Source organism: Staurois parvus, unplaced genomic scaffold (assembly GCF_062004578.1).
Source record: "Staurois parvus isolate SC_StPar_1 unplaced genomic scaffold, SC_StPar_1.0 ptg001390l, whole genome shotgun sequence".
Classification (NCBI taxonomy): Eukaryota; Metazoa; Chordata; class Amphibia; order Anura; family Ranidae; genus Staurois; species Staurois parvus.
In genome coordinates this window covers 403-13670 of record NW_028319186.1, presented here as the reverse complement: position 1 = coordinate 13670, position 13268 = coordinate 403, and the positions used below count along the sequence as shown (strand labels likewise).

Sequence of the window (13268 nt, the reverse complement as noted above, 5' to 3'; positions counted from 1 at the left end):
AGGACTGTACAAATTCCCCCAAATGTCAGGACAGTACAAATCCCACCAAATATCAGGACCGTACCAATCCCCCCCAAATGTCAGGACGGTACAAATACCCCCCAAATGTCAGGACGGTACAGATCCCCCCCAAATGTCAGGACGGTACAGATCCCCCCCAAATGTCAGGAGGGTACAAATACCCCCAAATATCAGGACGGTACAAATCCCCCCAAAATGTCAGGACGGTACAAATCCCCCCAAAATGTCAGGACGGTACAAATCCCCCAAAATGTCAGGACGGTACAAATCCCCCCCAAATGTCAGGACGGTACAAATACCCCCCATATGTTAGGACGGTACAAATCCCCCCAAATATCAGGACGGTACAAATCCCCCCCAAATGTCAGGACGGTACAAATCCCCCCCAAATGTCAGGACGGTACAAATACCCCCCATATGTCAGGACGGTACAAATAGCCCCCATATGTCAGGACGGTACAAATCCCCCCAAATATCAGGACGGTACAAATCCCCCCCAAATGTCAGGACGGTACAAATCCCCCCAAATGTCAGGATGGTACAAATCCCCCCAAATGTCAGGACGGTACAGATCCCCCCCAAATGTCAGGACGGTACAAATCCCCCCAAATGTCAGGATGGTACAAATCCCCCCAAATGTCAGGACGGTACAAATCCCCCCCAAATGTCAGGACGGTACAAATCCCCCCAAAATGTCAGGACGGTACAAATCCCCCCCAAATCTCAGGACGGTACAAATACCCCCCAAATCTCAGGACGGTACAAATACCCCCCATATGTCAGGACAGTGCAAATCCCCCCCAAATGTCAGGACGGTACAAATCCCCCCAAATGTCAGGACAGTACAAATCCCCCCCAAACACAGACAACACAGCTCTCTCTCCTGTAGGAAGGACATGCTGCTTTGTATTTCTCTGCACAGCATTGCAAACCCAATGTCCAATGTAAGTTGTGCTGACAGCGCACTCCCGGCACATTTACTGGCACTTCTCAGAAAGGTCCCGATCGCTCCTTGCGGTTGGGAGCTTTCCGATCGGGTGATCGCCGCGAGAGCCAATCATGGCGGTCACATGACCCTAAAGCGCGGCTCCGTTCACATAAATGGGTCCTAATTGTCGGCTTTAGTGCCCACTGAACGCGATCTGGGGGTCTGTTTTTTTGCGGCGTTATGTGTGACACCTCCACCGCCCGCCATGTCCAGGTTAAAAACGCAGATTTTGTTTTCGCACATTTGCGTCCAAACCAGCCCCATCCTGGATGGCCGCCATCACTGGGGGGATTCGTGGAGGTCGGGAGGGTGGGAAGGACGAGCGGACCTCTCTGGTGAGAACTGTCGGACGTGCTCTGACATCACTGAATTATTGGATTGGGGGGGGGTGTTAACCTTTGACCCTGCCAGGAACGCACACATGTAACTGTCTCCCATTTAACCCCCCGGCCGCCGGTGCCCCCGCATTGTCACCTCTCCTGAGATGACGTCAGAGGCGGGGGTCTGCATTGTGTGCTGTCATCCATCACCTGAAACGTTTACATTGAAGAGCGGACAAAGGCCTGACCGCCCCCCATTGTCCCCATAAAGGCCAGGGGGCCGCTGGGAGATGCCGGGGCCCTTTTGTCTGGCCGGTTTTATTCACAGCACATTCCTGAGTTGAGCGTCACAGTTGACGTGGGGGCCGAAGAATGGAGACGGCTATTTAACTCCCATTACCTTTCACTGCGTTTACTGTAATAGGCCTGTGAATGGGCCCCCCCCCCCCTGCGGAGACTGACACCCCCACTCTCCCTCCCCTTCCCCAGGACAAATCTGTCTCCAAAGTCACCAATTCACCTCCAGTGCCCACCTACCTCACCCCGCTGCTTTGGGGCTCATTCACACTCTCTATGCGTTGAGCGACTTTTCCTAATTCATGTCGTTTTCTGCCATTTCAATAAAGTTTTTAAAAAAAAAAAAAAAATACCTTGTTGTAACAATATATGGCTCCGCCCCTTTCATACAGAGCTTAGCTTGCCAATGGGGAGCGCCACGTCCACCCCTCTGAAAAGTGATCCGCAGCGGCAATATGCTGCCTGTTTTTAACCCTTTGGAAGGCAAAAGCACCGTGCGGCAGACGCCGGCATGGCAATCAGTGACAGCGCGGCCTTTTCACTGGATGGCAAACGCTGTATGCGGTACACTGTGACATGGCGGGGATGGGGGAGGGGGTCAAAACTGCAGCTCATCCACCTATTTTTACTATCCCTTGGCTGCTCATGTAAAGTAGGCTGGCCACACACTGTGCAATCTGATTGTACAACCTCTTTTAAGATGATTATAAACTTTACAATCTCCTTTCAGGTGACCATACACTATGCACAGTCCGATTGTGCAATCTCCTTAAAGCGGAGCTCCTCCTAAAAGGTCCCCTGCTCCCCATTAAGGATTGTCACCTTTGGAGAGTGGGGGGAGGGGGTACCCAAATTTGACAGGTACCCACTCCCACTTCCACTGTGATCGCCTAGGCGATTGAAAGCGGAAGTTGTCCTCCCCCCTCCCTCCCTGTAGTCTTGTGCGACATGTGATCGACCATTCACAAATCGCAGCGCTTCTCGCGCATGCGCAGTGAGCACCCGGCTGTGAAGCTGCAAGCCGTCACAACAGGGTGCCCACACTAAAGATGCCGGCACCAGGGAGAGAAGACAGCCGGTGAAACCAGTGGTGGTGAGGACACTGCCGGACCGAGGGGCAGGCAAGTGTCTGTATTCTGAAAGTCAGCAGCTATAGTTTTGTAGTTGCTGACTTTTATTTATTTAATTTTTTTCAGGTGGAACTCCGCTGTAAAGTGAATGCGGGGTCCGGGGAGGCGGATACAGTGAATGCGGGGTCCGGGGAGAGCGGATATAGTGAATGCGGGGTCCGGGGAGAGCGGATATAGCGAATGCGGGGTCCGGGGAGAGCGGATATAGTGAATGCGGGGTCCGGGGAGAGCGGATATAGTGAATGCGGGGTCCGGGGAGAGCGGATATAGTGAATGCGGGGTCCGGGGAGAGCGGATATAGTGAATGCGGGGTCCGGGGAGAGCGGATATAGTGAATGCGGGGTCCGGGGAGAACAGATATAGTGAATGCGGGGTCCGGGGAGAGCGGATATAGTGAATGCGGGGTCCGGGGAGAGCGGATATAGTGAATGCGGGGTCCAGGGAGAGCGGATATAGTGAATGTGGGGTCCGGGGAGAGCGGATATAGTGAATGCGGGGTCCGGGGAGAGCGGATATAGTGAATGCGGGGTCCGGGGAGAGCGGATATAGTGAATGCGGGGTCCGGGGAGAGCGGATATACTGAATGCGGGGTCCGGGGAGAGCGGATATACTGAATGCAGACCTAATAGATGGTCTAGATGTCTCCCGTTACATTGTACAATCTTCTGACGATATACCTGAACTATGTAACGGGAGACATCTAAATCTGTTAACATGTATCAGATCCAATCCTGATTGTATAGTGTATGATCATCTGCTCATGGAAGGCTTCGTAGCAGTTGTCAGTCTCCGGTATAACCGATCCCCAGATCTGGCCACGCATTGAATCCAGGTACCCGATCTTCTCTGATGAGAATGAAATCTGTCTGTGAGAGCTCACATCACATCCAATCCCATCCTAGGATTCCTCCAGAAGATGATCTGTACTGGTTCCAGGCAGAGTTCCCCTATAGGCTCGGCATTGGTCAGACGTTCCCGCACTGGTTCCAGGACGTAGTCAGAGTTCCCCTTTAGTTTTGGCGTTGACTGTAGTCCCCCTTTAGGTTCACTGTTGAGTGGAGTCCCCCTTTAGGCTCGGTGTTGAGTGGAGTCCCCCTTTAGGCTCGGTGTTGAGTGGAGTCCCCCTTTAGGCTCGGTGTTGAGTGGAGTCCCCCTTTAGGCTCGGTGTTGAGTGGAGTCCCCCTTTATGTTCGGTGTTGAGTGGAGTCCCCCTTTTATGTTCGGAGTTGAGTGGAGTCCCCCTTTAGGCTCGGTGTTGAGTGGAGTCCCCCTTTAGGCTCGGTGTTGAGTGGAGTCCCCCTTTATGTTCGGTGTTGAGTGGAGTCCCCCTTTTATGTTCGGAGTTGAGTGGAGTCCCCCTTTATGCTCGGAGTTGAGTGGAGTCCCCCTTTATGTTCGGTGTTGAGTGGATTCCCCCTTTATATTCGGAGTTGAGTGGAGTCCCCCTTTATATTCGGTGTTGAGTGGAGTCCCCCTTTATGTTCGGAGTTGAGTGGAGTCCCCCTTTATATTCGGTGTTGAGTGGAGCCCCCCTTTAGGCTCAGTGTTGAGTGGAGTCCCCCTTTATGTTCGGTGTTGAGTGGAGTCCCCCTTTAGGTTCGGTGTTGAGTGGAGTCCCCCTTTATGTTCAGTGTTGAGTGGAGTCCCCCTTTATGTTCAGTGTTGAGTGGAGTCCCCCTTTAGGTTCAGTGTTGAGTGGAGTCCCCCTTTAGGCTCAGTGTTGAGTGGAGCCCCCCTTTAGGCTCAGTGTTGAGTGGAGTCCCCCTTTAGGTTCGGTGTTGAGTGGAGTCCCCCTTTAGGCTCGGCATTGGTCAGACGTCCCCGGTGTCCAGACAATAATCCCCGCCCCCCTCCCCCGCTCGCCGTCTCCGCGGTGATCTATAGAGGGATTATCGGGGATTATCCTCATTAATTAATGAGAGATCTGAGATAATGGGGGGAGGGGAGGGGAGGGGGGCCGTGTGGGAGGAGGGGACCGAAATAGACCCCCGCGTCACTGTCTACTGACACACCGCATCCCTGTACAGGGGACACTTAACTGACACACCGCACTCCCTGTACAGGGGACACTTAACTGACACACCGCACTCCCTGTACAGGGGACACTGACACCCTGATCTGTGTATACAGGGGACACCGACACCCCGATCTGTGTATACAGGGGACACTGACACCCCGATCTGTGTATACAGGGGACACTGACACCCCGATCTGTGTATACAGGGGACACCGACACCCCGATCTGTGTATACAGGGGACACTGACACCCCGATCTGTGTATACAGGGGACACCGACACCCCGATCTGTGTATACAGGGGACACCGACACCCCGATCTGTGTATACAGGGGACACCGACACCCCGATCTGTGTATACAGGGGACACTGACACCCTGATCTGTGTATACAGGGGACACCGACACCCCGATCTGTGTATACAGGGGACACCGACACCCCGATCTGTGTATACAGAGGACACTGACACCCCAATCTGTGTATACAGGGGACACTGACACCCCGATCTGTGTATACAGAGGACACTGACACCCTGATCTGTGTATACAGAGGACACTGACACCCTGATCTGTGTATACAGAGGACACCGACACCCCAATCTGTGTATACAGAGGACACTGACACCCCGATCTGTGTATACAGGGGACACTGACACCCCGATCTGTGTATACAGGGGACACTGACACCCCGATCTGTGTATACAGGGGACACTGACACCCCGATCTGTGTATACAGGGGACACTGACACCCCGATCTGTGTATACAGGGGACACTGACACCCCGATCTGTGTATACAGAGGCACTGACCCTGCACTGTATACAGTGTCCTGTAGATGGATGTATATCTGCTCCTGTACCATTATACAGCCCTCCGGTGTCTGGGGGGAGGGGTGACATTCTTGCAATAAGATGAGGGGGTCTCCCGGGGTAACCCTCCCCCCTCCATCTATAATAAAACAGCCCCCCTCTCCCCGTCCTCCTTTATATATACCCGCAAAGCCGGCACCACTCACAACTGACCAGTCCTGGAATCAGGACAGACACAGAAATCCTGAACCCGAGCAAATCCTGAACCCGCGCGCAACTTCATACCTGAGACTGACCCTGCTGAGACTAGAGGGCCACCGAGACCCCCAAATCTGAACACTATCACCCCGACTGACCCTGCTGAGACTAGAGGGCCACCGAAACCCCCAAATCTGAACCTTATCACCCCGACTGACCCTGCTGAGACTAGAGGGCCACCGAAACCCCCAAATCTGAACCCTATCACCCCGACTGACCCTGCTGAGACTAGAGGGCCACCGAAACCCCCAAATCTGAACCCTATCACCCCGACTGACCCTGCTGAGACTAGAGGGCCACCGAAACCCCCAAATCTGAACCCTATCACCCCGACTGACCCTGCTGAGACTAGAGGGCCACCGAAACTCCCAAATCTGAACCCTATCACCCCGACTGACCCTGCTGAGACTAGAGGGCCACCGAAACCCCCAAATCCGAACCTTATCACCCCGACTGACCCTGCTCAGAATATTAGGGTGACCAAACCCCCAAAAACTACAACCCCCTCCCCCCCAATCTACAAAACCATCCCCAAAAATGATGGTGGGAGTGTCGGCACTGACCCTGGTGACTCTACTGCTGGTCGGGGTGTCTGGACGGCCGTCCCCGCAACTCAAACATCTGAAGGTGAGACTGACGGAGTACTCTGTGTATTATACTTTGTATGATGAGATGGGGGTACAGCTAGGAGTGCTGAGATAAAATCATACAAAGGTGGGGCAGACGTCATATTCCATGTATTGTATAGGGGAATGGATACAGTTAGGACTGCTGAGATAAAATCATGTAAAGGTGAGGCTGACATTGTGTTCTGTTTATGATACGTGGTATCCGTTCTGGGTTACACGTCTCGTATCACGAGTCCAAAATATTCATGCAGGTAGGAGTGCTGAGATAAAATAATATAAAGGTGAGGCAGACGTCTTCTGTTCCTGAGATAAAAAAAATATGAAGGTGAGGCAGACATATTCCATTGCTGAGATAGGAAATTTTAAAGATAAGGCAGACGTCTTCCATTGCTGAGATAAAATAATATAAAGGTGAGGCAGACTTGATTTATTATACATTGTATCTTTTCTTACACTTCTCATATCATGATTCCCAAAACTGGATCCAGTTGTTAATGCTGAGATAAAATAATATAAAGGTGAGGCAGACGTGGTATTATAGTTACATTGTATCTTTTCTGGGTTACACTTCACATATCATGACTCCAAAATATGGATACAGCTAGGAATGCTGAGATAAAATAATGCAAAGGTGAGGCTGATGTATTGGATTTGTTATACATTGTATCTTTCCCGGATTCCATGGGTCTGAAGTAAGGATCCGGTTCTTATTGCTGAGATTGTATAATGTGTAGGTGGGGCAGACGCTGTATTCAATGTATATACAATGTATTCTATAGTCATAGATACGGATCCAAGTATTAGTGCTGAGATAAAATCATGTCACTGTAGGGCACACATATTCGATTTATATACATTGTATTATATAGTCAGAGATACGGATCCAGGTATTAATGCTGAGATAAAATCATGTCACTGTAGGGCACACGATGTATTCGATTTATATACAATGTATTCTATAGTCAGAGATAGGGATCTGAGTATTAATACTGAGATAAAATCATGCCAATGCAGGGCACACATATTCGATTTATATACAATGTATTCTGTAGTCAGAGATAGGGATCCGGGTATTAATACTGAGATAAAATCATGTCACTGTAGGGCACACGTTGTATTCTATTTATATACATTGTATTCTATAGTCAGGGATACGGATCTGAGTATTAGTGCTGAGATAAAATCATGTCACTGTAGGACACACGTTGTATTCGATTTATATACAATGTATTCTATAGTCAGAGATACGGATCCGGATATTAGTGCTGAGATAAAATCATGTCACTGTAGGGCACACATATTCGATTTATATACAATGTATTCTGTAGTCAGAGATAGGGATCCGGGTATTAGTGCTGAGATAAAATCATGTCACTGTAGGGCACACGATGTATTCGATTTATATACAATGTATTCTGTAGTCAGGGATCCGGATCCGGGTATTAGTGCTGAGATAAAATCATGTCCATGTAGGACACACGATGTATTCGATTTATATACAATGTATTCTATAGTCAGGGATCCGGATCCGGATATTAGTGCTGAGATTGTGCACAGTGAAGGTGAGATATCGGGTGATGTGTAGATCGCAGGGCAAGTCGCACCCTATTGTCCGGTCATCTCGGCGTGGTTCGGATCCGCACCGATTTCTATAGTAGTACCCGCACGACTTTTGTTGCGATTTCCACAGACATCCGTGTCAGACGTCCTGCAAATCGCACCTGAAATCGGCGCGTCACCCGACCTTGAAATGGTGCGACTTCGCTGTAAGTCGGGATGGGGGTGACCGGGGGTGACCGCGTCTTCACACGTGCGATTTGCTGCGGCGCCATTTCTAAAGTCGTTCTGGCGCGACTTTTTCTGCAGTTTGGTTGCGATTTCACATACATAGAACAGAATGGAAATCGCTCTGCAAATTGCAGGAAATCGTTGAAAAGTCGCAGAGTCTTCAGAAATCGCACTGATACACTTTATAGCAAAGATGGCCGGCACAGCAGATGATGGCGGCCCCCAGTCTGCTGAGATCAGATTTGTAATAACAGCGCGGGCAATCAGAAATACAAACCCGCCGATGATTTGGGGGGCTCACGATCGATCCCTTCGACTTGTCGGGGGTTTTATATTTTCTTTTATTATTAGGACTTTGTGGAGACTGCAGGCCGCTGTCGTCTGGCGCTGTGTCGGGTTTCCGCGGTGTCTCCTCCTCAGGCGCAGGACGGATATTTTCTGGAGGTCATACAGCAACGCGAACAATTCTTTACATTTTACAAAAATATAATATAAACAACAATAAAAGAAATCCGATATAAACGCAGATGAAAAGTCGTCCTCTAGGTCCATAGACAGGACAAGGAGCAACCATGACGACGATACCCTCTATACCACGGGTGTCAAACTGGCGGCCCCTCCAGCTGTTCCCAAACTATAAGTCCCATGAGGCATTGCAAGGATGACAGTTACAAGCGTGACTCCCAAAGGCAGAGGCATGATGGGACTTGTAGTTTCGCAGCAGCTGGCTGGCCGCCAGTTTGACACCCCTGATCTATACCTTCTGATCAGAACGTTCCCGTATCTCTGCACTCCGGCACACAAAGGTTCTTTCCGTTCAGTGCGGTGGGGGGCGATATTCCGCACCTTTCCGCGATCTAAATATCTGCTTGATCAGGAGATGTGGAGGGGTGGCCGGGGGGGGGGGGGATATTTTTGAAGCCGAGCCCTTTTCCCATTCATAGAAAAGTACTAGGGGACACAAGGAGGGGTCCTGGACCGCTGGAGCCAATGAGGAACCCAAAGGAGTCGGTCAGTTGTCTCACCGGGACCCCATTCACACCAGAACGTTCTGAAGCACATTGACGCTCAGTGGTGCCCATTCACACCAAGGCTCGGAACTTCACGTTTTTGGTCTCCTGGAAAAAGCCTGACATTGGTCAAAGTGTACAGTTTTGCACATTTTTTGCCGCTTCTAGCTTTCAGTTGCCTAAAACAAAACCTCATTCAAAAATTGTCTGAAAAGCTCAAGCTTTGGGGGGCTGGGTGTCCAAACAGTCCATTGATAATACACGTTTACAAAAAGATGGGCAGAGAACACCCCCCCCCCCCCCCCTTTGTATGGTGTGGATCAGGAGAAGCATGGAAGCTAACAATTCTGTCCAGCCGACCAAAACAATCCCCCCATCAGCAAGGAGTGAGCTCCAGTAGACCCAACTGATCCCCCCATCAGCAAAGAGTGAAGTCCTCTTTGCTGTCCAGCAGACCCAACCGTACCCCCACCAGCAAGAAAGATTGAACTCCACCTTGCTGTCCAGCAGACCAAACCAATCCCCCCATCAGAAAAGAGGAATGAAGTCCTACTTGCTGTCCAGTAGACCCAACTGATCCCCCCCACATCAGCAAAGAGTGAAGTCCTCTTTGCTGTCCAGCAGACCCGACCGTACCCCCACCAGCAAGAAAGATTGAACTCCACCTTGCTGTCCAGCAGACCAAACCAATCCCCCCCCCATCAGCAAAGAGGAATGAAGTCTTACTTGCTGTCCAGCAGACCCAACTGATACTTTACTTTACTAGCAAAGAGGTGTGAGTGTAAACTCCTCCCTTCTATCCAGTGGCCCCACATGATCCCCCCACCAACAAGGAGGAATGAACTATTCCTTGCTGTCCAGTGGAACCAACCATACGTCCACCCAGCCGATCCCCCACTAGCAAGGAGTGAACTCCTCTTTGCTGTCCAGTGGACCCAACTGTACCCCCCCCCCCCCCCCACCAGCAAGGTGGAGGAAAGTCCTTTCTTTCCAGCAGACCCAACTGATACCCCCACCAGCAAGGAGAAGTATATTCCTCTTTGTTGTCCAATGGACCCAACCAAATCCCCCACCAACAAGGAGGAGTGATGTCCTCCTTGCTTTCCAGCAGACCCAACTGAATCCCCCACCAACAAGGAGTGAATTCCTCTTTGTCCAATGGACCCACCCGATCCCCCACCAACAAGGAGTGAACGCCACCTTTCTGTCCAGCAGACCTAACTGATTCTCCCACCAGCAAGGAGAGGTGAATTCCTCCTTGCTGTCCAATTAACCCATCCGTACCCCCACCAGCAAGGAGGAGTGACTTCCTCCTTGCTTTCCATTGGACCCAACCTTACCCCCCCAGCAAAGAGGTGTGAATTCCTCCTTATTGCCCAGTGAACCCAACCAAATCCCCCACCAGCAAGGAGGACTGAAGTCCTCCTTGCTTTCCAGCAGATCCAACTGAATCCCCCACAAGCAAGGAGAGGTGAATTCCTCCTTGCTGTCCAATTAACCCAACCGATCCCCCAACCAGCAAGGAGGAGAGAATTCCTCCTTGTTGTTCAATAGACCCAACCAATCCCCCACCAACAAGGAGTGAACGCCACCTTGCTGTCCACAAGATCTACCCGATTCTCCCATCAGCAAAGAGGAGTGAATTTCTCCTTGCTGTCCAGTGGACCCAAGCATATCCCCCACCAGCAAGGATGAATGACTTCCTTCTTACTGTCCAATGGACCCAACCAATCCCCCAACAGCAAGGAGGAGTGAAGTCGTCCTTGCTTTCCAGCAGATCCAACCGATCCCACACCAGTAAAGAGGAGTGAACTCCTCCCTTCTGTCCAGAGGACCCAACCATACCCCCATCAACAAGGAGGAATCAACGCCTCCTTGCTGTCCAGAGGACCCAACCATACCCCCATCAACAAGGAGGAATCAACGCCTCCTTGCTGTCCAGAGGACCCAACCATACCCCCATCAACAAGGAGGAATCAACGCCTCCTTGCTGTCCAGAGGACCCAACCATACCCCCATCAACAAGGAGGAATCAACACCTCCTTGCTGTCAGAGGACCCAACCATACCCCCATCAACAAGGAGGAATCAACGCCTCCTTGCTGTCCAGAGGACCCAACCATACCCCCATCAACAAGGAGGAATCAACGCCTCCTTGCTGTCCAGAGGACCCAACCATACCCCCATCAACAAGGAGGAATCAACGCCTCCTTGCTGTCCAGAGGACCCAACCATACCCCCATCAACAAGGAGGAATCAACGCCTCCTTGCTGTCCAGAGGACCCAACCATACCCCCATCAACAAGGAGGAATCAACGCCTCCTTGCTGTCAGAGGACCCAACCATACCCCCATCAACAAGGAGGAATCAACGCCTCCTTGCTGTCCAGAGGACCCAACCATACCCCCATCAACAAGGAGGAATCAACGCCTCCTTTCTGTCCAGAGGACCCAACCATACCCCCATCAACAAGGAGGAATCAACGCCTCCTTTCTGTCCAGAGGACCCAACCATACCCCCATCAACAAGGAGGAATCAACGCCTCCTTGCTGTCAGAGGACCCAACCATACCCCCATCAACAAGGAGGAATCAACGCCTCCTTGCTGTCCAGAGGACCCAACCATACCCCCATCAACAAGGAGTGAACTCTTCCTATCCAGCAGACCTAGCTATCCCCCCACCAGCAAGGATGTGGTATTTTACTGATTGGGATATTTCAGGAAAGTACTGCATTGTGGTCACTAGGTGGGGCTAATGATCATAGGAGGTAATGATATTACAAATAATAGGAAACCTGCTAAGAAGGGGTGGAGTATATACAGAAATGTGTGAAGAAGGGAGAGAAGGAAAGACAGAATGTGAGAAGAAGAGCTGGATTATATCTAATGTTCTCTCTCTTCCCCCTCCGCAGTCTTTAGCTGATCTTTTATCCCAGGACCTGAGTTCCTCGGAGGAGGTCCTACTCATGGAGAGTCTGGAAGATTTGGGGGCATCCATCTCTGGGCCCCGCCCCCGGGACACAGCCGTGCCTCAAGACTCCTCCCAGCTTCCCACAAACCGCGCCTGGCTCCGCCTTTTCAGCGACTTCATGAACAACCAGAAGAAGTTTCGAGGGCGCACAAAGAAATCGGGAAACTCCCGCGGATGTTTTGGGATGAAGCTGGAACGGATCGGAACCGTCAGCGGGCTGGGCTGTTAGCATCAGGTATGGGGAATCCTCAGAAAATAGCGCCATCTATCTACAACGCTGTGCACTGTACAACCGCCGTGCTTTATTGATCTATGGCTGTACAGGCTCAGGAAGTATCCCTCAACTTGCAGAATGTGTTTAATATGAAACCAGAACTCTGAACATTCTGCTAATGAAATGTGATGTCGTATAAGGAGCCTGTAGAACAGAAGTAGCCTGACTGTGGGGTGCACATAATCATCAGTATATGTAACAATACAGCCAACTGTCAGAGACTGCAGACATATTATAGGAGATGGTCAGAGACTGCAGACCTATCACAGGAGATTGTCAGAGACTGCAGACCTATCACAGGAGATGGTCAGAGACTGCAGACCTATCACAGGAGATGGTCAGAGACTGCAGACCTATCACAGGAGATGGTCAGAGTCTGCAGACCTATCACAGGAGATGGTCAGAGTCTGCAGACATAGTACAGGAGATGACCAGAGACTGCGGACACAGTACAGGAGATGACCAGAGACTGCGGACACAGTACAGGAGATGACCAGAGACTGCAGACATAGTACAGGAGATGACCAGAGACTGCGGACACAGTACAGGAGATGACCAGAGACTGCGGACACAGTACAGGAGATGACCAGAGACTGCAGACACAGTACAAGAGAGGGTCAGAGACTGCAGACACAGTACAGGAGATGGTCAAAGACTGCGGACATAGTACAGGAGATGACCAGAGACTGCAGACATAGTACAGGAGAGGGTCAGAGACTGCAGACATAGTACAGGAGATGGTCAGAGACTGCGGACATAGT

General features: G+C 51.0%; 1 protein-coding gene across 1 annotated transcript; it reads left to right on the top strand.

Moving 5' to 3' along the window:
- Positions 1–5440: 5440 nt before the first annotated feature.
- On the top strand, positions 5441–12506 carry LOC149436253 (C-type natriuretic peptide 3-like). The gene is made up of 2 exons (XM_089661811.1): positions 5441–6463; positions 12175–12506. Exons 1-2 carry the CDS (start codon positions 6374–6376, stop codon positions 12460–12462), a joined length of 378 nt encoding a protein of 125 aa, XP_089517937.1. The 5' UTR covers positions 5441–6373; the 3' UTR covers positions 12463–12506.
- The last annotated feature ends 762 nt before the right edge of the window (positions 12507–13268 follow it).

What these genes read in the sequence shown, in the direction of transcription:
- LOC149436253 (XM_089661811.1), top strand. Translation starts at nt 6,374, where the DNA reads ATGATGGTGGGAGTGTCGGCACTGACCCTGGTGACTCTACTGCTGGTC. An exon ending in CGCAACTCAAACATCTGAAG is followed by an intron (nt 6,464 to 12,174) that starts GTGAGACTGACG and finishes CCCCCTCCGCAG; the next exon opens with TCTTTAGCTGATCTTTTATC.